This window comes from Tursiops truncatus, chromosome 12, assembly GCF_011762595.2.
Source record: "Tursiops truncatus isolate mTurTru1 chromosome 12, mTurTru1.mat.Y, whole genome shotgun sequence".
In the NCBI taxonomy this organism is placed as follows: Eukaryota; Metazoa; Chordata; class Mammalia; order Artiodactyla; family Delphinidae; genus Tursiops; species Tursiops truncatus.
Genome location: NC_047045.1, coordinates 74,944,094 through 74,970,496, shown reverse-complemented (window position 1 = coordinate 74,970,496; position 26,403 = coordinate 74,944,094). Strand labels below are relative to the sequence as shown.

General features: G+C 40.1%; 2 protein-coding genes across 11 annotated transcripts in view; one reads left to right on the top strand and one right to left on the bottom strand.

Annotated features, from left to right (window-relative positions):
- Positions 1–1,206: 1,206 nt before the first annotated feature.
- ARMT1 (acidic residue methyltransferase 1) lies at positions 1,207–22,422 on the bottom strand. The gene is made up of 5 exons (XM_004320568.4): positions 22,298–22,422; positions 19,904–20,009; positions 19,190–19,434; positions 13,826–13,991; positions 1,207–10,484 (listed from the first exon to the last, which is right to left on the bottom strand). The coding sequence occupies exons 1-5, from the start codon at positions 22,336–22,338 to the stop codon at positions 9,717–9,719; spliced, it is 1,326 nt and encodes a 441-aa protein (XP_004320616.3). The 5' UTR covers positions 22,339–22,422; the 3' UTR covers positions 1,207–9,716.
- Positions 22,423–22,456: 34 nt separating this feature from the next.
- Positions 22,457–26,403, top strand: part of RMND1 (required for meiotic nuclear division 1 homolog) — a 39,654-nt gene continuing 35,707 nt past the window's right edge. For 5 of the 10 annotated variants that reach the window (XR_012324917.1, XR_012324918.1, XM_019951717.3 and 2 more), the window contains exon 1: positions 22,733–22,867. Coding sequence is in view for 1 of the 10 variants with exons in the window: in XM_073789745.1 (XP_073645846.1) it covers positions 22,457–22,867 (411 nt within the window). In the remaining 9 variants the exon portion in view is untranslated. Of the gene's footprint in view, positions 22,868–23,922; positions 24,171–25,802; positions 25,950–26,403 lie in introns of all 10 variants that reach the window. The other 5 variants (XM_073789744.1, XM_019951715.3, XM_019951716.3 and 2 more) reach the window with 5 other exon arrangements.

Below are 26,403 nucleotides of genomic sequence, written 5' to 3'. Positions count from 1 at the left end.
TTTGCCCTTAGATCAAGTTAAGGTAAGAATAACCTATCTCACAGTGCTCTTGTGATGATATGACATAGTACGAGAATTCTTTTGTAAAGTATAAAGTGCTTTGTAAAATGTATGATAGAATATTATTATTATGAGAGGCAGTGTAGGTGTGGGCAAAAACTATGGGTTTGGGCTCTTGGTTCAAATGTAGGTCCTGTCACTTGCTACCACTGGCGAGTTTCTTATCCTCTCAGTCTTTTATCTTGTGTGTAAAATGAAGTAAATATAGCATCACCTCTGGACATGAAAATCTCCGGAAGAAGAAGAGGGATATCTCCTTCCATAAGCCCCTTTTTAAGCACAATCACTGGCAAAGGGAGTGGTACCAACATAGGGAAGGATGTTCAAACAGATGGTGCCCATGCCAGGAAAAAAGAAGGGAAAATGACTTTTGTATTGTCATTCAACAGTCTCAGCTTCAATTTCTACCTTTGGAGTCCTGTTGCTAAGCCAGACTTCTCAATGTGATAAAATATTCCTCCATTCTATAAAGAATTTCTGTCTATAGTGTCAACAGTCTACAATGTGCAATATTTTCATCAATTCTTTTAATTGAAAATAAATTGTATTCTTTGGTTCTTCTCACTGACATATTTAATTATATCCTCATGATTTGTCTTATAGAAACTAGCCAGTCTTTCAATGGGTTAAACAGAGATTAATAGAAACAAAAGTTTTCTATGGAGAGAAAAATGACATTAATAAGTAGGAAGAAGGAAGTAGAATTTTCCACAAAGGTAAAATGCCAACGTTTGTGCAAGAGTAAATAGTATTATGCTGTCTTGGTGCATGGCAGAAAACACAATTGGATCATAAAATCATAGAGCTAAAAGCAAATTTATGGCTTATCTACAAAACATTAAGTAACAATAATAGAATGCCTAGCTAAAAATCACATAATTAATTAGTAACATAACTGGGACTGGAGTTCAGATTCCTTGAACAAGAACTCTGAACAAGAACCTCCCTCAATAAAGGAAGGTAGCTGATGGGTCTCCTGTAAGATCATCATTATTAGGGTTTCAGCAGTTCAAATAACATTCCATTTGGGAACTAATGAGAAATGAAACAGAAATATAGAATTAAGGTATAAGCTTAGAGATTAATATAAAATTGTGCTTCATTTAATTGTAAACAACTTATCAGTAATGCTATCAAAGACCAGGCAAGCATTGGAAGAGTTTATTTGAACAGATTTTGGATTTCACCAAGATAGCAAAACAACTTTTATATCATCCCTTCGGTTGAAAAAATAAGCCAGTTCATTCTTGTTAAATCACTTCCATCTGGTCGCGAGAATAATTTCCCTTCAAAATAACTACCCACTGGTTTTCAGCTGGTTGGTGGCCTGAAACATGAGAGGCTTTCTTTTCATTACTGGATTTGCTGATGCTCAGCTCTCTACACCAAACTTCTTAGAGATTTCCTTTCTCAGTGTGGTGTTCAGCCTACTATAAAATTCCATGAGTTCGTAAGTGCCCAAACGATACAAAATGTATGATACAGAAAAACAATCCCCATTCCCACCTACTCCCATTCTACATGACTATTTTAAAACATATAATTGACCTTTAGCTTTATTTCTTCTTCTGCTGAGATTTCAACATGTTAATAAGTCATAATGTGTTTGATCATCCACATAATCTTATGGCTCAAATTTCCATTGACAGTAAGTATATTTACTCATATTTAAAAGGAACTTAAGTAAATGGCTACAAATTATGGGAAAGGCATAGTAACTTCAAATAAAAGCCATAACTTGAATTTTGGAGTCCAACAGATCAGAGTTTAAATTTTTTTTTTTTTTTTTTTTTTTTTGCGGTACGCGGGCCTCTCACAGTTGTGGCCTCTCCCGTTGCGGAGCACAGGCTCCAGACGCGCAGGCTCAGCGGCCATGGCTCACGGGCCCAGCCGCTCTGCGGCATGTGGGATCTTCCCGGACCGGGGCACGAACCCGTGTCCCCTGCATCGGCAGGCGGACTCTCAACCACTGCGCCACCAGGGAAGCCCTCAAAGTTTAAATTTTGTCTCTGCCATTGACTAGTTCAGTGGCCTTGTGCCCAGTTACTTGAAATCACTGAGACTTGGTGCTCCTGTAGGAATAATGGAATAAAAATATTTGCCTCCGGGTATTTTATGAAGATACCATGCCACATTATGAGTAAAGCACTCAATACTGTGCCTGGAATATAGTGCTCCATAATGGTATCTATTCTGTTATAATGTATCTATAATGTGCTTGCTATTCACTGATTGTCATAATTATTATAAAAATTAAGAATATATGTAAAAGAAATTTTTTGAATTTTGCTTCTTGCTTTATACTTTAAACAGCTTTTTCTGATTTCTGATTTTTAAGACCTTTAAAATATTTTAAGAGTTCTAAATAGGAAAACATTCCTAATGATTTTTCATCTCTTTTTATTTTAAAACACAAACACACACGCACAAAAAAGCCTTGTAGTGGTAAGATTAAGGATGACTCATTCTATGTGCACATGTGAAATCTTTTCCTTCTTTTAAGGACCCCTGGAAGAAATCAAGCTAGACAATAGAGGAATTATATTAACTGAAGTTTGAGATGGGAAGAAAAAATACAGTATGATGTAGCTCTTCTTCACCTAAAAAACAAAACCATAAAAATAAACCAGGGCTTCCCTGGTGGCGCAGTGGTTGAGAGTCCGCCTGCTGATGCAGGGGATGTGGGTTCGTGCCCCGGTCCGGAAAGATCCCACATGCCGCAGAGCGGCTGGACCCGTGAGCCATGGCCGCTGAGCCTGCGTGTCCGGAGCCCGTGCTCCGCAACGCGAGAGGCCGCAGCAGTGAGAGGCCCGCGTACTGCAAAAATAAATAAATAAATAAACCAAATCATGGCTTTCACCAACTGTGAAAAAGAAAGAAAACTGAAAGAAAAGGAGAAAAATAAGAGCAGGTATTAACTGTTTTTGTGCCATGAACTTCTCCAGGTAAAGCATCTAAATTTTTGATGTAATGATGAAACAATAATTCAAGATAGTTGAAGTAACCGTAATATAATATGAAAAGACTTGTGATTTTTGCAGTTGACGAAAGTACAGGTACTGCTAATATTGCTGAGGTTTATGGCCCATATTCAATATTAAAGGAAATACTATATTTCAATTAGAGATTAATGAAAATAAAGACGAAATTTTTTCTCACCCAAGCTTACAGACCACCTCAATTCTATCTGCTGAACCCCCTGGACCCCAGTTGCAGAATTTCTGCATTGGAGGTATACCAAGCCCAATTTGTATCTCCCTAAATGTAAGATAGAATTGGAATATTAGTTCCTTTAAATTTTCTGAATCATGGTAAAAATTAACTTGCTGTGTTACAATTAGCAAAATAAGGAAACAAGTACCGTTTTGCTTCTTTCCTTCAAGCAAAGTTTAAGTGAAGTGACAAGCAATTATTTTTATTTTCTTACAAAGTTTTTTCTTGGGTGACTTTTCTACATTATTAACAAAATTCTGTTTCTTTTTTCCACTTTTCCTGAATTTTATTTTCAAATTCACCTATTTTGATATACTTCTATGATAAACCACTGTAACATTGGGTCACAAACATTATATGTATACAGAAAATTTCAGCCAAGAAAGGAATGAGGACACAGTTTTGTTGTCATTGACCTTACTGTGTTTTACCAAATCCTTGCTCCAGCATAATGATTTTAAAGTTGAAACCACAAGAATGTGTGCAGTCAACAATTAATATTACACTCTGCCAGATTTTCTTGCTGCAATCGGCATTCTAAATAGTACAGAAGAAAAATCCAGCCACTTTACCGTGCTAAGGGATCTCCCCCTTGTGCCTAAACTTTGTATTGAACTCAAGCAGGACTGAAAGTCATCAGCATGACATATATTATGAACTATTTTTTTCTTTTTGGCTGCGCAACAAGTGGAATCTTGGTTCCCCGACCAGGGATCGAACCCGTGCCCCCTGCAGTGGCAGTGCAGCGTCTTAACCACTGGACTGCCAGACAAGTCCCTGAATTTTTTTTTAAAGTAAGGCAAAAAGTGACCTTCCTTCTCATATAAAGCAATTACTCAATGTTGAGAGTTTGGGGCTAAAAGCCTAATACAAGCACTATTCTAGGAGTAGAATAATTGGGTGGCTTCAAATAATTCTCCGTTACTGAAGACTTGCAAAGCTTAATGGGTACTAGTTGTCTGAAGATGTTCATATCAGCTTCTTTTATAATAGCAAAGATTCTGAACAATCTACATAGCAAAACAAAACATGATCTAGCTATACGATGAAATGTTTGCAGCCATGAAAAGTCACATTTTTGAAGAATTAACAAATGGGAAACTGAGCACAATGTAATACTGAAGGGATAAAGCAGTATTCAAAGATGTATACATTTATGGAAACCACCCAATTATATAACATGTATTTCTTTATTCATTTAACAAGCACCAACTGGTCTAATTGATCAGACTTTCAAGTAGACCCATTTCATCCTTCAGACTTCAATTTAAATAGCATCACATCAGGGGGTTAAGAAAATTATTTCAGGTGCTAGAATTTGTCACCTACCAATCAGTCATTCATTGAACACCTACTCTGTGCTCTACATTGTGTGGGGAGTAAACACACAGAAGTCAGTGGCTGCCCCCAAGAAATGTACAACTGATGGGATTCAACACTTTAGAAGTGTCTTCCCTAAGAACTGGTTTTCCTTTCTCCAAAATTCTGGAAGGTCTGAGAGCGAGGTGGATGTTAAATAAACTGAAAGGGGGAAATGTGACCCACCAAAGAAAAGCAGGAAGCTAGGAGAACCAGGTGAACAGTGGCCTCTGATTGGATGGCTCAGAGTATACTAACTCCACTCCCAACAGTATCTGTAGTTTACAAATGAAGGGAAAAAATCAGTGTTCATGGAATACTCAAGTGGCCGCTAGGGGATGCCAGAATGCTGATATCTTTCAGCGTGACGCCTGTTTCCCTAGGGGAATCTGGGTTTGCGATTGAATGTAGTTCAAGTTGACCAGAAATAACTTCTCCTTTTCCAGTAAAATTGTGAGAATGTGACTTAGGTCACGGAGTTAACAGGAGACCAGGCATTAGCAATCAAGTATTTATGAGTTCCAGATCATTATTAAGTCCCAGGTCATACTGTTATCCAAGGGGAAAAAAAAATCTTCCATCCCTCCAGCCGGAACTAATTATAGCAAACTAGACAAAAATTACAAAAGTAAAATGACAACAACAAAACCAATTAACCAAAATAAAACTTCAGAAGCTGGAAAACCACTTCAAAATTTTTTTTTAATTTAAATAGTACAAACCTGGTTTTTGTTTTTTGTCTTAAAAATGTAAAAAATATGTCTAGGCACGGAGAAATACATCCAAATCTTAACAGGAGTATTGGAGGTGATGGAATAACATCCTTATTATTTTTCTCATTTTTTCCCTCTGCTTTATTCATTTTCTGTAATGTCAGGATATCATTTATCGCATACCATAAATGTCAGACACTGCATTAGCACTTTATCATGGTAGTAAGACACGCATGTGTAGAAGTGTTCAGAGTCTCCTTGACTCCCCACACCCAGTCCAGGGAAACAGGAGAGTAGAGGGGAGAAAGTTTTGTGGAGTTAGAGGCTCCAGAACAAGGCTCAGTGAGGGCTTGGGCGGAGGGAGCTGTTAGGAGAATGGGTGGGAGAGGAAATTTTAATAATTCTAACTCTGAACTGTGTTTTCAATTCACCCTATGGTTTTCTTAAAATCTAAGAAAATGGTTTGAATTACGTTGGTATTGCCTTCTGCAGTGGGAATTTCTTTTATAGAAACATGACCTTGAGGTTGAACAACATGGGTTCTGGCTACTAAAAAGTTCAAAAGCATTACTGCATTTTATCAAACACCAAAACGCCACCTTAAATTACAGAAAAAAGCTGGGTCATCTCAAGAAATCTTGTTCATTTCATGTTTAATCAAAAAGTAACATAGAGCTTCCCTGGTGGCGCAGTGGTTGAGAGTCTGCCTGCCGATGCAGGGGAAACGGGTTCGTGCCCCGGTCCGGGAAGATCCCACATGACGCGGAGCGGCTGGGCCCATGAGCCATGGCTGCTGAGCCTGCGCTCTAGAGTCCCCAAGCCACAACTACTGAGTCCGGAGCCTGTGCTCCGCAACGGGAGAGGCCACAACAGTGAGAGGCCCGCGTACCGCAAACAAACAAACAAACAAAAAACACAAAAAGTAACATAAATCAATGGAGTATAAACCGCCATCCTCCACCTAATTATTTACCTGCCCTTCATCCACATTTTCATCATAATATACCTAAGATACTGGATCTATGTCTTGCTAAAAAAGGGTTGCATGAAATTTATAGGCTGCTTTACCCAGGAGTTACTTCATACCTAAGCAAGTATGGTATTGTTAGCAGTTGAAACAATTGAAGATGCTATTTTAGGAGTTTCCCAAGATCCCTCAGCTCTTCAGTGGAAACTTCACCCCCAGCTGACTCCAGAGCCCCAGCTTCCCTCATCGTGCTCCTCTGTACCTACACCAAACAGAATATATAGGCCAAACCTGCTGGGGTAGAAACAGGTGGGGAAGCAGGAGAAGGCGACAGGCAGAGCCCTGTCCATTGGGTGTCTCCAGCCCTCATTTCAGAGGCCCTTAGGTGATGTTAAGAAGCAGTTCAAAAACCAGTGTTTTCCAACAAAAGAGAAACAAAAAATATAAAGAAGACTTCGTGAAAACGTAAAACTTTTGTGCTGCAAACAAAAAGACACCCCATAGAATGGGAGAAAATATTTGCAAATTATATATCTGATGGGACTTGTATGCAAAAGATATAAGAACTCTTACAATAAAAAATAAGTAAACATAAACTCTTGGGACTTCCCTGGCTGTCCAGTGGTTAAGACCCTGCACTTCCACCACAGGGGGCAAGGGCTTGATCCCTGGTCGGGGAACTAAGATCCTGCATGACGAATGGCAACATGGCCAAAAATAACATAATTTTAAAAATTAAAACTCTTACGACAAAAGATAATCTAATTTTTAAATGGAGAAAAGAATTGAAGACACTTCTCCAAAAATATACAGATGACCGATAAACACATGAAAACATGTTCAACACCAGGGAAATACAAATTGAAACCACAGTGAGATACTGCTTCTCACCCAGTAGCATGGCTATAATGAAAATCACAGACAATAACAAGTGCTGACAAGGATGTAGAATTGGAGCCCTCATGTGGAATGTAGAACACTGCAAACACTTTGGGAGTCTGGCAGTCGCTCAAAATGTTAAATGTAACTGCCACAGGATCTAGCACTGTTACACCTAGGTACATACCCAAGAGAACTGAAAACACACATACATACAATCACGTGTACATGAATGTCCATGGCAGCATTATTCATAATAGTCAAAAAGTGGAAACATACCAAATGTCCATTCATTCATGAATGGATAAATATGGTAGACCCATATATGGTATATCCATACAATGGAATATTATTCAGGAAAAAAAAAGGAATGAAGTACTGATACATCTTACAAGCGGTAAATCGACAGACGGAAAACAGATTACTAGTTGCCAAGTGCTGAGGAGAGGGGGCTGGGGAGTGACTACCAACGGGTGCAGCGTTTCTTTTAGAGAATGTAAAACTTTCCGAAATTAGACTGTGGTCATGGGGGCACAGCTCTGTGAACATACTGTACTAAAATACTGTACACTTTAAATGGATGAACTGTGTGTGAATTTTATCTCAGGAATGCTGGTTAAGGGCTTCCCTCGTGGCGCAGTGGTTGAGAATCCACCTGACAATGCAGGGGACATGGGTTCGAGCCCTGGTCTGGGAGGATCCTACATGCCACGGAGCAACTAACCCTGTGTGCCACAACTACTGAGCCTGCGCTCTAGAGTCCCCAAGCCACAACTACTGAGCCCGCGAGCCACAACTACTGAGCCTGCATGCCTAGAGCCCGTGCTCCACAACAAGAGAAGCCACCACAATGAGAAGCCCGCGCACCACAAGGAAGAGTAGCCTCCGCTCGCCGCAACTAGAGAAAGCCCACGTGCAGCAACGAAGACCCAAAAGCAGCCAAAAATAAATAGATAAAAAATAAAAATTATTAAAAAAAAAAAATCAACTGGTGAAACTCCAAGAGGCCCCTCCCTCCTGCTAAATAAGCATTTTTAAAAGTGCCGCCTTGACTTCCTCTCCCATGGTGCCAACTTCTTGCTGGCTCTAGTTTGCTTCCTTGCTCTCTTTCTTGTAGGAGAGGGTGAACTACTTCCTCATAATCTCATGTTCTTAATAAAACATGAACATAGAAACAAAATCCCATGATTTGGAAAAAAGTATTATACCATAGCTCCTGCTGTGGCTATGAAGTCAATACAAATGTACAATTGTCTTCTAGTTTATGGCAAGTGTCTACAAGTAATTCTCACGTGCTCAGTATTTTAGTAACAATGTTTAAAACAGGAACACATGTAGATGAGGAAATGAGTAAATCCAAAATGTGCAGCTTTATATAAACATTTTACCAAAACAATTTTAAGCACTTAGCAAGGGCACAGACTATCACTTCATTTAAGTGACATAATTTAACAACTGCTTGGACAACATCTATAATATACATTATGAGTTTCTTCGTCATAAAGACCTCATTTTTAATCTTCCCTTCTTGACCTTCCCCCACTGGAAGATAAAACCAGTGACATTTTCAGTACAATTTACAATTCATTTTATTATTCTGGTGCAAGAAAACGTTCCCAGGTTTATTTCCAATTTCAGTTTCAAAACAAACTGACCTGAAACTTAGTCTTTAATAGCTGTGATCACCAATAAATGTGTAAGATTATAAAAGGTGAATTAACTCGTTGGTAGTACAAAGTCAATGCAGAAGAATCTTTCCTACCTAAAGCATTTTTTTTAAACTGTAGGGCAATCCCATTCATTTAAAACATGTATGTGTTAAAATAATATACTTCAGTTGATTATGGACATCACAAATAGAATTACTGTAAAAGATATTACATTTCTTCGAGTACTATTTGTTTCATTCTGTTCAATTTTGTGTTTCCTACCATCCATTCTACAGGTCAATCAAAATACAAATGCGTGCAAATAATACAGGTTTTTGAAATGAAATAAAATTCAAGGAGAACAAAACTAAGAATTAACTTATGAGGTAAGTTTTACTTTCGTGTGTTCAGATATCACAGTTGTTAAGAAATGCCTCTCTTTACAAAGCATATTTAACATGTAAATATATTATATCTTCACTGAGCCCTTATCTCTAGAGCCCAAAATCAAGTTGAGTAAAATTCCATGCCTCCTAGAATATTAAATACCATGCAGCACAGTATTTTTTAAAATGTTAACTTTTAAAGCAGAATTCACTTATATGTCTGCCCAATTGAAAATAAGCTCATTAAAACCATTTGAAATGATGCATTTAACTTGAAATAAGTTACTAAAATTCCAACATAAATGTAACTATCTGTAACCAGTGTAATCCACCTATCCCCAAAACAATGTAGCGGGGCAAAACGTTCAAAGGAGAAAGCATCAGTGTGTGTGTGTCAAAGAGCACTGAGAAGCCCACCTTCCCAGAGCTTTTCTGGGGATGAAGAGTGACTGTCAGATCTTCCTACCCAACTGAGAGTTCCTACAGCAAGTCAAAGCGGACCATCAAACTGAAATATTCCATATTTCCCAATGGTCAACCAGTTGGGCACAGAAGCTGTGAGTTGTTCACCTTGCCCAGGCTGCAGACCAACCTGAACTTCAGCTTTTAATGTTCTTATACTGCAGACAGGTGCAGGGTGGAAGCCATTCAAAGCCTCATGAAATGGAACGGTAAATTCCCATCTTCTGTCCCCCGTCAACTTCCTGTAATTCAAATCACCCTTAAATAAAATTAGATGTGCCTTTTGTAGTGTAGCATATAAGTCAGGAGCGACTTGAGGCATTGCACTGAATTCATGAGGCAGAGTCCAAAACATGTGATCGAGGTAAACCCATCTGCCCGTTTTAATATGGTTTTCCCAGTCAACCCCACATTTGGACACCCACTTATGATTAGAATGTTTTAGTTGTTTGATTATCCAGTTAAAATCATGTAGAGTAGTATCAGAAACAAACCATGGAATCGTTTTCCCATAAAAATGGATCTCAGTAGCCAGTTTAGAGGACAACAGTAAGTCAGCTAATACTAAATCTGTAACAAGTTCAAACCCAGAATTATCCAGAACAATATCCACTCGAGTAATAGCTGCTTTTCCTCTTTTTTTTTTGCAATTGCTAAGCAATGACCAAAGATGTTCCATGTCATTCACTAAAATGAAAGGTTTTAGGTCTTCCAAAGAATTTATTAAATTGATCTTCTGAGAAACAGTTTTCCCACCTGATAGAGACAGATCACACTTATTTCCCCACAGTGAAATCTGAAAAAGAAAAAGCACAAATCATTTACCCTTCTTTTGAATAACCAACAAAAACTCTATTACGTAGGATGTAATGGGAGGTGGGGTTGCTAAAAGTATTCATAAAATTCTTAGTATAAAATGTCCACCCAATCTACATTTTCTCTAAGTATACTGTATAAAAAAGGTAAAACAATGAAACTTTAGCCAGTATGCAATGAACTCAAGAAAAAAACCAGTTTGAATGACTTTAGCACTCACATCGTTTAATCAGAGTGGAAGTTTTTGCATCTTGCAGATATTATTAGAACATGATCAGCTGCTGTAAAAATGAGGCTACAAAGTTTACTTTATAATCCAGAGTCAAGAGAAAATAAAAATTCCCCCATCCTTAGGACCTGGCAACTTTTCTGGGATTTAGTTCTCTCACTTGTAAAATAAAGAAATTGAACACGGTGATAACCAAAGATTCTTCCAACTCTAATAATCTATTATTCTACTTTGAAATACTCAAGTTTATTTTGTAGAAAATGGTATGCAGCCCCATTTTTTTAAGCTCTAACTAAAATTACACGTTTAGAACTGTAGGCTCTAGAATCAGACAGACCTGGGTTCAAATCCTAGCATCTCCAATAAACAACCACTGGTAAATTAAGCTCTAAGGCTCAAATTCCACAACTGAAAAATGAGATAACAATAGCACTTAGCTCGTAGAGTCATTCTGAGTATTTGACATAATGCATGTAAGTAATGTACCCAAAAGCTGGCATACAGAAGTATTCAATAAATGTTAGCCCAAACAGGCTCTAGTATTCTGTGATTCAAAATAAGAGGAAAGTGCATGTTCCAACCAAGGATATTATTTTAAAAAGAAAGATAACTCAAGCGTCCAAATTTGATGAAGAAACATACAACGGCACACACGACGGCACTCTCCAGCTGAGGTCAGGGTCTCTGTTGGCCTACGGCGCATTTCCTTCGGATCATCTTCCAGTGTGTAACTCTGTATTTATTTGTGCCATTATTCATTTATATTCCTTCAGGATTACAAGTTCAATGGCAACAAGGACTAGTCTGTTTTCCTCACCACCACATGCCCGGCATCTAGAACAGTGTTTGATGAAGTTGACACTGAAATATTTGTGTGAACAGCGGTGGAGTGCTGTGGCTTTTAAAAGCATCAATAATTCCCTAGAAACTAAGACACCTTCAGGCTTCCTGTAGGGAGGTAACCTGCTGGTCATTGTGAGCACTAATGGGGACAACTTTGGCTTCCTTTACGTGGGAGAAGAGGGGCAGTCTGGGGTAGCTGGCTGAACTACATGACAGAAGATAGATCAGTATGCTTTCTTCTTCACAGTTTATTATACTTACGGGACAAAGAACATATTCAAAGAAGATGATTTCCCAAAAGAATGGGCTGGCTAGGGGCAGCGAGTGACATGCTGATTTGTTTTTTCTTTTCTTTTCTAATTCTAAGCTAAGTATAATAGTGAGAGGGGGAAATAATACTCCGGTTTATTAGTTAACAGAACCATGACCACTTTTCTTCCAAACTCAAAATATGCCTTTCCTGCTTCATCATTCAGCTTACTCTGCTCGCCCTCCAAGTTTCATCAGGACTTTATCACATCCCACAACTAACAGCACATTCGGTAGCCTCTACTTTCAAGGTACATCCAGAATCTGGTGACATTTACCATCTCTGATGCTACCAACTTGGTCCAGTCTGCCCTCACCTGAGTCACTGTAGTAACAAATCTCCCCATTCCCACCCTTGTGCCTTCGGTCTGTCCTCGGAAGTAATCCTTGAAAAAAGTCATTTAATGTTACTCCTCTGGGCTTCCCTGGTGGTGCAGTGGTTGAGAATCCATCCACCTGACAATGCAGGGACACGGGTTCGAGCCCTGGTCTGGGAAGATCCCACATGCTGCGCAGCAATTAAGCCCGTGCGCCACAACTACTGAGCCTGCGCTCTAAAGCCCGCGAGCCACAACTACTGAAGTCTGCGTGCCACAACTACCGAGCCTGCGCTCTAGCGGCCGCGTGCTGCAGCTAAGAGTTGCACTAGAATTTATTAAATTGATCTTCTGAGAACTAGAGCACTAGAGCCCGTTCTCCGCAACAAGAGAAGCCACCGCGGTGAGAAGCCCGCGCACCGCAACGAAGAGTAGCCCCTGCTCGCTGCAACTGGAGAAAGCCCAATCGCAGCAAGGAAGACCCAACGCAGCCAGAAGTAAATAAAATAAATAAATTTATTTTTTTTAAAAAGTTACTCTTCTTAGCAAAACCCTCTAACAGCTTCCCACTTCACTGTGAGTAAAAACCAAAGTCCTCGCCTTTGCTCCGGAGGCAGCCTGGCTTCTGTGCAGCCGCGGCCCGCAGGCCCTCTCACCTCTGCTCCCCATTCCCTGAGGCCTCCCCGGCAGGGTCTCCCACACACCTGGCAGGCTCCCCGCTCAGGGCTCCGCAGGAAGCTCCACCCAGACGTGAGGGGACCCCCTCCTTCACCTGCCTCGGGGCCCGCCTCCCTCCTTAGCAGGCCCTTCCCTGGGGGCCAGGCTTAAAACTGCAGCTCCGCACCCCTCCCCCACCACTCCAGGTCCCCCTTCCCCGCTTTATGTCTCTTCCGAGCACTTTCAAACATCTCTTTATGGAAATGTTTCGAACGTCTTTCGGGAAATAAGGGCTGGGGAAACTGCTGTGTAAAACCACATACTCTCAAATAGTTCTGATTATAATGATATATTTTAAATTTTAGGATGTTCTGAATGAGAATTCAAAACTAAACTTAAGACAAGATAGATGAAGACATGTAATAAAAGCATATGAAATAGGCCATGGGCCACCCGATTGTTTCCACCTGCTGATGACAACTGCACAACAGCTGTGCTCCACTCTGTGCCCAACACTTACAGGAACGAAGCTAGTTTAATTCTCAGGTCAAATTGCGAGGCACATAGTACCACCCTCAGTTAACCGATGAGGAAACTGAAGCTCAGAAACATCAAGTACCTTGCTTCAGGTCCAAACACAAGTAAGTGACTCGGCCAACATTCAAAGCCAAGTCAGGCTGGGCCGATCAGATGACTGTGGACCTCAGTATCTCTCAAGAATGACAGAGCTATGAAGCCAGATGACTCCTGTGCCGCTAAAACCTCCAGTGGGGGGAGAAGAAACTTCAAAACCCCTTTTCAGAGATTAAATGGGTTTTCATCTCTCGAACAGATAATTATTAAAGTGATAAAAAATGATCACTGATAACTTAAATGACAATATGTAAACATGCTTTGCTGTTAAACGTGTACCAGTTTATTTTTCAACTATTTAAATAAACTCAGGAGATTAATTATTATATTTACCTGAAGAACTTTAAAAAACTCATTTTTCAGCTGATTTTCATCTAGGTCTTCAATAGTTTTCATCAACTCTTGCAGGTGAGTACATAAAGCAATGATAGATTCCTGAGACTCAAAGAAATTTTGGTCTTTTAATTCTTTAAATATATCAAAGTCGTCGATTGGTGGACTAAAGTAGGAAAAAAGCATAAGTGAACATTTATATAACTACCTTTTTTTTTAATATTTGGGTAATTGCAGTTTATTAAAGGAAAGAGAATAGTAGCAGCCCATCTAAAAACTCACTGGTAATCTTTACTAGGTATAACATAGATCAAGTTACACAAAAATAATAATCAAGTTACACAAAATAAATCAAATTAAACAAATTATGCAAAAGTAAATCCCCACACTCATTTTAACTAATTGTCAAATGTTCCTTAATCAAATATTTTACCGGAAGCATTAAATAATTATAGGGACTGTATCTATAATTACTTACCCAGTGGGTTTTCAGGGCAAAAGGAGAAAAAGAAACAAAATTTCAAGACAATTGCTTTAGTTCAACAAACATTCTTTTGGGTGCTCAGGGTGGCCAGGTTCCAAGTGACAAACATATAAACAGAATAGCTGAATACAATGTAGTGATTACTAATAGAGTCAAATACAGATTATGGGAACCCAATGACTACTTGAGATAGATCAGACAGTATTAATGTAAATTTTATTATAATGACAAATTTTGATCATTTATGTGTAGATTCTTAATTTTTTCGCAACTTTTACTCCCAAGTTGACTTTGACCAATGGCGATGTATGTGCCATGGCGACATCTTCATGTTGTCCAATGAGAGATCAAATAATATTAATACCGGCCTAAGAAAAACACAACTCAGAAGACAGAAATACTAACATAAAAGACTTTACCGAATCAAACGTCAACAACATTCAGATCATCTGTTCTTCAAAATTAGCTACTTTTTCCATGGGTCTTCTACCTTAGGGTAAAAAGGCAGTATGGCTGATGCAATGGGATTGATTAAAATCAAAACCAAAAACGTACCAGAATTTACACATCCAAATGATGGCTGCCTCCCTTCTCAGTCAGTCACCTTGGGAAGCTACACCCTTAGTCCAAGAATGTTGCCATTGCTCAAAGCACTTTTGGAATTCCTCTCTGGGGATTTTCTTCAGAACCTGTGGCACATTATTAAAGGTCCTATCAGTGACAGTATACCTTCATCCTTTGGAGTTTAATTTGTTTTTGGAAACAGCCAAAAGTCACTCAGAGCAATTTCAGTAGAATGAGGCAAGTAAATCAAATGGAATAAAATATTTTTGATCAAAAATGAGGAGTGACTAAAAAATAATGAGACTAATCTTTTTTTGAGGTTTGTAAACTGGCTCTGAAAGAAGTTCCAAAGAATTAAAAGACGTTTTTAGCAATGGCAGCATTGCTGAAGTGAATCAGTGTCTCGAGGTGACTTAAAAGGACAAAAATTATTTGGGTGCGTGGGTTCAACTGCAGGGGTCAGCAGACTGCAGCTTGCAGACTCCCTCTGGCCCACCACCTGGTCTGTATGATCTGCAAGCTCAGAACGGTTTGCACATTCCTGAAGAGTTGAAAAAAATTAAAAAAGAAGATTTTGTGACACATGAAATTCAAATTTCAGGGTCTATAACTGATGTTCTATGGGAACCCAGCCATATGCTCATTTACATACTGCCAATGGCTGCTTCGGCACCGCTAGAGCTGAGGAGCTGCAACAAAGACCATGTGTCTTCCAAAGCCTAAAAGGTTGGCTATCTGGCCCTTCACATAAAAAGTTTGTGGACCCTTGTTCTAGTGCTTTATTAACAAATCCTTCATTAATTTAAAGTCACACCTCATGTTAAGAATGAGACTTGTTCCTTATATTTAAGAGAGCAAACTCACATAGCTATAAATGATTTCAGATTTTAAAACGTTTGCTATTTTAGAATCTACTATAGCTGTATATGTGTACACAAGGACCCAGGGGTTCTCTCCTAGGTATATACGCAACAGAAACACACACGTATGTTCACCAAGAATATGTGTTCGAGTATTTGTAGCAGCACTCTTCATAATAGCCCCAAACTGGAAACTACTCAAATATCCATCAACAATAGAACAGGTCAACAGATTGTCATGTATTCGTATCAAGCAATGCTATACAGCAATGAAAACTAATGGTTTACAATTATACGCAACAGTATGGATGAGTCTCACCAATGTAATGCTAAGTAAAAGAAACCAGACACAGAACTACTTCCATAAAATTTCATTTAAATGAAGTTTAAAAACAGGCAAAACTAATGCAGGTCAGGATAGTGGTTACCCTTAAGGAGCAGTGATGGTGGTGACTAGAAGTGGATCCAAAGGGGCCTAAATTCTGCCTCTTGATCCAGGCACTGGGGACACAGCATGTTCTGGTAAAGACTACTGAACACTTAAGACATGTGCGCTGTTCTGCATGTATATCACACTTCAATAAAAGCTTAAAAATGTCTGCCATTTTCTCTGTACTTTCATCTTTCAATATCTGAAGTATATTTACTTAATATATTTAAATTTTACATATGGCTAAGACTTTGAATCTTAATTTAGATTTGCAGATTTTCAACCATTTAACTCTAAAAAAAAACAAAATATACATCTTGACAAAGAAAATTAGAAGTATGTTTCAGCGTAAGGGGCAAAATCAACAGAAACATATCTTACAGCTAATGTGTGCTTTGGGATCCTGCAAAAGTTAGGAAGAGCATTCTTTGGTCACTCTGGAGGCGTCACTGACACAGGATAGGAATTCTTCCTATAAGAGCCCTAACAAATTGGACACTTAAAAACTACCTCGGGGTAGTGATAAATTAGGAGTATGGGATTAACAGATACAAACTACTATACATAAAATAGATAAGCAACAAGGATTTACTACATAGCCCGAAGAACTATATTCAATATCTTGTAATAACCTATAATGGAAAATAATCTAAAATATATATACACACACATATATATTTATCTGAATCACTTTGCTGTACACCTGAAACTAACACAATATTGCAAATCACTGTACTTCAATTAAAACAAACTACTTCAGTGCTAGTTCTGCTGTAGGACAGCCTTTCTTTACACCGACCTGACACCTGAGTATGGTACAGTATCAGACAAATCCCCGGACCTTCAAGTATCTGCCACGGAAACCACCTTAGGAGAGCTCCACACCCATGGCTGACTAACACTCTCATTCCTGGAACTTAAAGCTGAATTTTGCCTCTACCCCTTTTATCAAGCTATTCTTGGACCAATGGGTTGAGCAGCACAGGCTGGGCAGGGTCTCCCTGGGGCCTGGAAAGAAAAACTGATATGCAGGCCCCACCACAGACAAATTAAATCATCAGGATTTAATGTAACAACTTCCAAATCTGTATGTTTAAAAACAAAACAAAAAACTTTTCCCCGACTGGGTGACAAATGTGCAGCCAGGTTTGTAAGCTCCTGCCTTAGAGTTTTCATTCTCTGAACCCGATCTGCCTCTAAAATCAAACTCAGAAACAGCATTCCTTTTACCTTTCTAACTTCCAAACTCCACTAAGCCTGTTCAGGGTGCCACTCAGCATTTCAGCACTTCAGCAGCCTTGTCTAATACCATGGATATTTCCCAAAGTTATGAAACCATCACCCAGAACGTCAGACTAACCTTAGTCCCGGAAAGATATCCAAATGTACTACTTGTTTGAGGGCTCTAATCCAATTTACACAGACCAGGCTCAAATACTGGCTCTACCATGCAGCCCTGGGCAAGTTACTAATCTCTTTGAGCCTCAGTTTCCTCCACTGTAAAATGGAAATCATAATACCTATACTTCACTGGGCTGCAAAGTAACTAGAACGGAGCTGGTGTTCAATATATGACAGTGCCTAGTGTTTGCTATAGTCTTTTGCTTGGATCTGTCAGCCAGAAAATGTGCTATCTTTTTAACATTATATTCTGCTTTTAAAGCACAAGACCTAAAACATACTTATTCAGCAAATACAAGAACTTTTGACTTTAAAATAATTTATAAAGATGATAAAATAATTTATAAAGATGAAGACAGAAAAAAAATAGTGAATAGACTCAAATTTACGCATGTTCCCCAAAGTCATCTTTTTTTTTTTTTTTTTTTGTGGTATGTGGGCCTCCCACCGCCACAACCTCTCCCGTTGCGGAGCACAGGCTCCAGACGCGCAGGCTCAGCGGCCACGGCTCACGGGCCTAGCCACTCCGTGTCATGTGGGATCTTCCCAGAGTGGGGCACGAACCCGTGTCCCCTGCATCAGCAGGCGGACTCTCAACCACTGCACCACCAGGGAAGCCCCAAAGTCATCTTTTTATTTTAATAGTAGTGCTGGTTTAATCGATTGTTTACAATTATCCTATGCTATGTTTAGGAACAGATACCAAAGGATTCCTCTTATTCAGCAAACCTGTATTTCTGTAACCTGTGAGCTAAAAGAATGATCCATATTACACTTTCTTCTGCTCTACAGGTCAGTTCTCTGTCAGAATTTTCCTAGGAAAAATTAAATTAGTATAAACAAACCTATAAAAAATTATTTGGGGGACTTCCCTGGTGGTCCAGTGGTAAAGAATTCACCTTCCAGTGCAGGGGATGCAGGTTCGATCCCTGGTCAGGGAACTAAGATCCCACATGCAGTGGGGCAACTAAGCCCGTGTGCCCCAACTACTAATCTCACCCACTCTGGAGCCTGTGCGCCACAACTAGAGAAGAGAAAACCCGCACGCCACAACTGGAGAGAAGTCTGCGCGCCACAACGAAGATCCTATGTGCCGCAACTAAGACCCGACGCGGACAAAAAAAAAATTAATTAATTTAAAAAAATTATTTTTTTCTAATCTAGCTGTTAAATAAAGAGCTAAAAATTATTAAGATAGTGCATAAAACAATATAGTGACTCTTTTCACCAAATAATTCTGACATATTATCTATTTTTATAAACAAAACATATGCTTACTTTGTCCTGTCTTGATTTTTCATATAAATAATTATTTCAAATTAACATTTTCTGCTCAATAAGTACATTTTGTTTTACTCTACAAATAAGTAAGTTTTTATAAGGATTTTTATATCTGAATATCCTATTCAGATATTCAATCTTAGGTCTCTTCTGGGCAAGTGGATTTTAATTGCCAAGAATGTATTAGAGCAATAACATTGGCAGAAATTTCCAATAGTGCCATTAATATCTGTTGAACTGAATACAGGCTTCTACTAGTTTTTATTTTAAAACTTACCATTTTATAATTTTTAAAAAAGCACAAATTATCTAAAACATTTGTTATTTGATGGCTATATACTTACCTTTGGATAATGGCTTCATGAATTCTTCGATACATGTAGCATTCTACAAACAACCACGGTGAGAGAAACCACCTTGGTTTTCCATCACTTTCATTTAAAAGGCTCTGTTGATATTCTAGGTACTGATTCCATAGGTCAGTATCAACAAACTTCTCAACCAAAGGAACAATTGGTTTATCTGTTTGCAATTCATTCCGTAATTTAGAAAGAAGAGAAATTGCTTTCTTTTCAGCTTCCAGGCCTTTCTGCAGAAATACAGGGGGGAAAAAAATACACACACACACACACACACACACACATATATGAATAGTTTACATGTAATTAATTTATATATAAGTATTTCATCTACAAATATAAGTATATATGTACACACATATATCCATAATTCCTCTAGGGTAGCAAATTTTTATGTATCTAAATTTAAGAAGGAAAAAACTAATACATTTCAAAACTACATTTTATGTCTTTCAAAAACTATTATAAACATTTAAATTCTTAAAATTAAAATTAAAATTCTTAAGTTGAAAAATCAAAGAACAACACAGATCTCATATCAACATTATGTTGCCTTATCTAGCCTGCCTTTATTTTTTTAAGTTTCACCATATGAATTTATCTCCAGGTGGAATGACCATTACCACAGAGGGAAAACTGTTTATTGTGTTTCTGTTAGAGTTAACCAAAAAAGAATTAATGTTAAAACACAATTCTTACCTCTCCATGTTTCTCGAAAAATTCACTTTTATGTCGATGCAATGTATCAATAGCCTTGGTTAAGATCTGTGGTAATCTGTCTTTAACTGTAAGATATGCAAATGACCTAGAAAAGAGTCATATACACAGTATATTACTTAGTAGCATTAACATTAGAAGGCTGGTCATCTTTCAGTTTCTGGAACACCTCATTTAAATTCAAATTCCTTCTCATACAAGCCCTGTAAAGTAAACCAGCATTGCCCAACTCCTACAGTAACACAGGAAAATCTGAAAACCTCTCTGGTATATCGTAAAAGCTAAGCACTCTTTGTGCCTCAAATTCCAGGCTCTACCCTGGAGTCCACTTAATCTTTCTTATCTTTCTCATTGTATTCCTTTTATTTTCCTTAATCGGAAACCAGTTTAACAATGGGATAGGACAGAAAAAGAGTTATCCTAAAAATCAAACAGGCTTTCCTCCTCGGTCTATTACTTACTAAGCGACTTCTACTTAGAAAGATGAATGAGGCAATGGATGGAAAACTGCCTGAAAGACTTTACTGTGCTAGAAAAATATAATGAAAAATATTTATGAACCTGCTTCTTTGTCTATACTCTTAGCCAACTTAATTCTTTTCTAAGGTTTTTCTTGCTGCCTTCTTTACCTGCCTAATAACTCCTTCCATCCTCTCTGCCCCTAAACAAAATTAAGGCAGATTACCCTCTTGCTCTCCCAACCAGAAAATTAGAGATTTTCAAAAAGTGTCAAAGAATGAAGAAACCTGGAGAGGAACAAAACTTGAGTATACCTGAATCAAAAATTAAAGATACTCTTGACTTTAGACATGCAAAAATCAAGGGTTACAGATTATCACTGTATGTTTAGTTTAAGGACATACATGATTCGGTTAGAAAAAAGACTTTAGTACTGTGCAGTTTTTAGATAGAAAGCACAAAACTTAACTGATCAGTTCATGTATATCTTCAGATCACCAGAGACAAAGTAAAAATGAAGAAAGTTGGAATACTTCTGCCCAAATCTCCTATTCTAGCTTTAATGTGGGATCATCACACTACTAAAAACTCAAAGACCTTACTGCAATTTTTAAAAATAGGGTTATATACCCTGAGTATTTTTTCAAGAGGCTTCCTCAAATGTTAACCATAAAACTCAAAAAAATAGCAAGAAAATAGGAAAAGTGCTTTCTGATTCTGTGGTGTTTTACAGTGAGTAGGTTTTAATATGCATAGTAACTGCTCTGATCAGAATTTAACTTTTAACAATTACTACTAATTCCTTGGGAGAAGAGAAAGAATATTCAATCAATTGACACTTGAATTTTCCAAGGCAGCAGACACGAAAAGAAGTGCCAGTCCTTTGAGATTTTACTTAACTGGAAAATTAGTCTATTTTTCCAGCTAGTAAATTTCCTCAGAGGCTTCCATCTCTAAGGGTAAGGTCTCAGGTCTAGGACTTGGGTGAGAGCAGAGATGCCTAGGACTCAAAATTTAAGGACGCAGACACTCCCTATATTTGCCTGAAGGTGAGCACATGCTTAAATTCTGGGACATTGGCCTCTCTGGCCTCAATCTACTGCCGGTACAGTCAATTTCTTCCAAGTGCTCTTGTGTTTTGCCATCTTTCGCAGTAAGGACATATTTCAAATATAAATTGGGCCTCTCAATTTATACAGAGAGATATAATTTTATAGAATCTATAACATGACGCCTAAAACGCAAGAAGGTACAGGCACTTGTTATAGTGGGATTATAAATTAATCTGGTCAGCAATAGGAAGAAACACATTTCTCGATAGATCTCAGATCCCTAACTTTTGCAGACAACTTTAACCCCCCCAAAGTAGGTTTATCAATTAAAATATGATTAAAGCCACGCGCTGCAACACTCTGAAAGGAGGCATACACTTTCAAGACAGTCATGCGTTAAGTTTAAAAAAAAAACCAAAACCAAAAAAATAACCGTATCGAACCACTTGAAAGACACGTTAACTGATTCACATTAATAGAAGACTATCAAAACCCCTGAACCACCATTGTAGAGAGAGGTGGGGGTAAGCGGAGATTTTCAGTCGTGGTTCGCAATCCGTTCCCGTGTAGGCAGGGAAGAAGCCACGAATCAGCGTAAGGAAGAAGCTGCAAAGCCGATCCGAGCCTGGAGCCCGGAGAGGAGCCGCCTAGCCCTCGCCTCCCCGCGAGCCGTTAGAAACCGAGGCACCGCCCCCGGGAAGCGGAGCCCGGACAGCGGGATGGACCTCGCTGGCGGCGGGGAGCAGGCGCCTCCGGCCCGCCGCTGCTTCCCCGCTGGTACCCACAGGTTCCCGACGAGGCCCAGCTCTCCGCAAAAGTGGGGAGGAGGAAAAGGAGCGGAGCGGGCGAGGAAAGCGACACGAACCCTACGTCCCGTGCCGAGAGAGACACCGGATGCCCCGCCATCGCCTTCCGCGCTCCCCACGCCAACGCTCGGGTTTCACTCGCCGCAGGAAAGTAGGCGGTGCAGGCGCGGGGGAGGAGCTGAGAAAGGGAGGGATGTGGATTAAAAAACTGCTTTTGAATGAAGAAACTTTATTTGGTGCCAGTAGAAGAGAAAAACAATGGCCGAGGACGCGGAGATCTTCCGGGGACGAAGGCGGGGACTGCTGAGGGCGACGAGAGAAGCGGAATAAGGAAGTGGGCGGAAGGCGGAAGCACCCAGGGACCGGGACGTCGCAGGGACCAGGGAGCGGATAAGGTCGCGGCAGCACGGGTCACGTGCTCCGACGGTCACGTGGACCGGGCGGCTTACGCTCCGCTGGGCCAGGAGTCCTGTGCGCCTGCGCAGTGTCGGGCGCTGGGCGGGGCGCTGGGTCGGTGTTGGGACTGGCTGCCGGAGCGCAGGACTGCAGCCGGTACTCTGTCTCTTGCCTGCGGCGGAGGCGCAGGAGCGTGCGCTTTTGGCGCGTCTGTCTTTTCTTCCCGCGGAGAGGTTAGTGCACTACTTTGTTCTGGGAGCTTGTATGGCCTCGCACAGCGGTCCGCCCTTTGCTCCCCGCCGCCCTGAACGTCTCACGTGTTTCACCGGTACCCCGGAGGCCACCTGCCTATTGCAGTGATCTTTGGTCGATTTAGCTGGGAGTGAAAAGCACTCCGTCCATACCCACGTACTGAACCCTTTGAGCCAGTGCATAGCGGTAACTGCAAAGATAAAATAATTTTGAGCAGCTTAAGGAATTGGAAGGCGTGCTCCAGAGATTAGCGCCGCTTATCCATTGACTTATAGCCTAGTTGATACAGATTACTTAGTTGGTATGTTCTTAAAAAGTAGAAAATGTGTCCAAGAACTGAGTAGCTGCCTTGTATTTCATTCAAAAAATACGAGTTGAATACCTGCTGTTTGCTGGGCACTCTGGTTACAGGAGACACAGCATGAACAAGAGGCAAATCTTTATCCTCAAGGAGCTTAGGTGCTACAGGAGAGAGACAAAGATCTCCTTTCCTCTTGTTTTTTTCCCTGTAGCGTTGTGACTATTTAATGTATATTTTAGTGGTTTACCACGTGTATTATCTCTCACCCCCACTGTGATGTAACTTTCAAAAGATAGGGATTTTCGTCTATTTTATTTTCAGCTGCATTAGCAAGTAGGACAATTTCTGTCACATGGTAGGCACTCAGTTCATAATTTGTTGTGTGAGTTAATAAATTAAGAACACAACGTGTTTGCAAGTGATGTTAAATGCAATGGAGAAATAGTGGAGGAAGCTAGAGTGTGGGTGCTGGTGTGCGTTTTAAATGAAGTGGTCAGGGAAGACTTCACTGTGTAGGAGACATTTGAGCAAAGGTCTGAAGGAGGTGAGGGAATGAGGCTTACAGACACCCGAGAGAAGAGTATAAGGGATAGTAAGTACAGAGATCCAGAGACCAGAGTGACTGGAGCAAAATGAGCGAGGGGAAAAAGCTGGAGGAGATGTCAGAGTGGTGATAAAGGGCAGAGAATGGAGGGCCATGTAGTCTATCTTAAGGTGTTGGGTTTTTATTTCAAGTGAAATGTGAGGCCATCATCAGATTTTATGAAGAGGGAAGATGTAATCCGATTTGAGTTTGGTTGCTGTGTTCAGAAGAATCTGAAGAACAGAAGCTGGGAAACCAATTCGGAGGCTGCGACAATAATCCCTGGGAAGGACAGCAGCTTGGACCAGGATGCTGGCAGTGTTGGTGGTGAGGACCAGTCCGAACAAAGCCAGTGGGATTTGCTGACAGACTGGGTATGGAGAAGGAAGAGAAGAATAAGGTGGACTGCAGGTTTGGGGCCTTGGCAAAGGGAAGGATGTAATTGCTATTTTATGAGTGGGGGAGACTGGGAAGAATAGGATTTGCGGGAAGATTTCAGAAGCTCAGTTTTGAGCATGTTACATTTTTCATGCTCATCAGAGTAGTTTAGGGATAAATATTTGCTATTCATCAATTGTAGGTACTATATAAAACTATGAGATTGGGTGAGATCACCAAGAGCTGAGAATAGAGAAGAAAGGTGGCCCAAATACTGAGCCTTGGTACATTACATTCTTGGGATGGGAGACGAGCAAAAGAGACATCCTACCCATGAGGTAGGATGAAAATGGCCAGCGTGGTATCCCAGAAACGAGTGAGGGAGTAGGGTGGAGTGATCAGCTGTATCACATGTTGCTGGTCAGTCAGGTAAAATGAATACTGAGAAGTGACCACAGGATTTATAAATGTGGTGGTCATTGCTGGCCTTGACAAATGGGCTTTGGTGAAGTGACAGATGAAAGCCCAATTGGAGTGGGTTCAAAAAAAATCAGAGAAGAGGAGATGGAGAGAGGCAATAAAACTCTAAAAGGAAAGGAGCTCAGAGAACAAGTGTAGTATATGGAAGGGAAGATGGGGGTCGGGGAAGAGTTGTTTTTATAAGGTGGGAGAAATCAGAGCCTAGTTGTATGCTAATAGGAATGTGTCAGTAAAAAGGGAAAAATAAATAGCATGGGGGAGAGAGGGGAGAAGGGCTTAACTATGTCTTCTGTAGGCAGGGAGGGAAGAGACTTGGTGTGCAGACAGAGGACCTGGCTGTAGATGGGACCACGGGCACCTCATCTGTAGCAGCAGAAGGGAAGACAAAGTATATGGGCACAAAAGCAATAGGTGGGCAGGTGGATGATGGCAAGGGCTGGTGGAAGTTCTCTCCTGATTATTTGTGTTTTGTCAACCAAAGCGGAAGCAAGGTCGTTATTGAGAATGAGAAAGGAGGAGGCATTGAAGGTGTGAGGAGAGAGCAAAAAGTAAAATATAGTATGGAAGTACAGTATTTAAGATCGTTGAGCGGCATGAAAGGCCCACCTGAAGTGAGTGGTCATGATTTTAAAGTGAGACCAGATGGTTGTTGGTTGGTTGTCCGTCTCCAGCCACGTTGAGGTGCAGGAGTCCAGGCATAAGTTAGGTGAATTATATTTAATTCACGTTGAGGTTTTGCCACGTGGGTATGTGGAAGAGTGGGGTACAAGGGATTTGAGGTCCATGGAATATAACTAAGTGTGGAGGAAGTGATGTGGGGAGTGAGGGACAGTGAAAAAGTGGTTGGATCATTGAATTGTAGGTCCTGTTGGGGTTGAAGAACTGTTGGAATTGGGTGATAGAAGGAGTGAGGCTGAAAGATCAGAGGTGGTGTTTGGAGAGTAGAATGCTTGAAATTGAGAACATGAGGTTGCAGATATTGGTAATGACAGATCTAGAGCAGGACCCTCCAACAGGAATACGATACAAGCCACACACGACATTTTAAGTTTTATAGACACTTTAAAAGTAAAAATTAAGAGGTGAGGTTAATATTTTTTTTTTTTTTTTTTTTTTTTTTTTTTGCGGTACGTGGGCCTCTCACCGCTGTGGCCTCTCCCGTTGCGGAGCACAGGCTCCAGACGCGCAGGCTCAGCGGCCATGGCTCACGGGCCCAGCCGCTCCGCGGCATGTGGGATCCTCCCGGACCGGGGCACGAACCCGCGTCCCCTGCATCAGCAGGCGGACTCCCAACCACTGCGCCACCAGGGAAGCCCAAGAGGTGAGGTTAATTTTATTTAGCCCAATATATCTAAAAATATTATTTCAACAAGTAATCAATATAAAAATTATTGAGATATTTTACTTTTTGTATTAAGTATATAATAAAAGGTACCAAAAAAAATTATTTTTTAAATTTTATTGAGCCACATTTCAAGTACTCAGTAGCCGCAGGTGCCTAATGGCCACGATATAGCTCGGAGCATAAGACCCTGGGAGTGAGTGGCTAAGGGAGGATGGAAGATGAGATCACTCGGGACGGGGGGGATCATGCCCCCCACCAATCTGCACGGATGTAGACACCATCGAGAAATATGACAAGGGCAATGCGGAGCACGGAAATTCGGTATCCAAAATGTTATATAAAGCTCTTAGTGTAATTAAAAGTGTAGTGTGTTTTTATCTTTAAATTTAGTCTGTGCAATTAAAATTTCACTTTTCTGAGATGTGTTCCA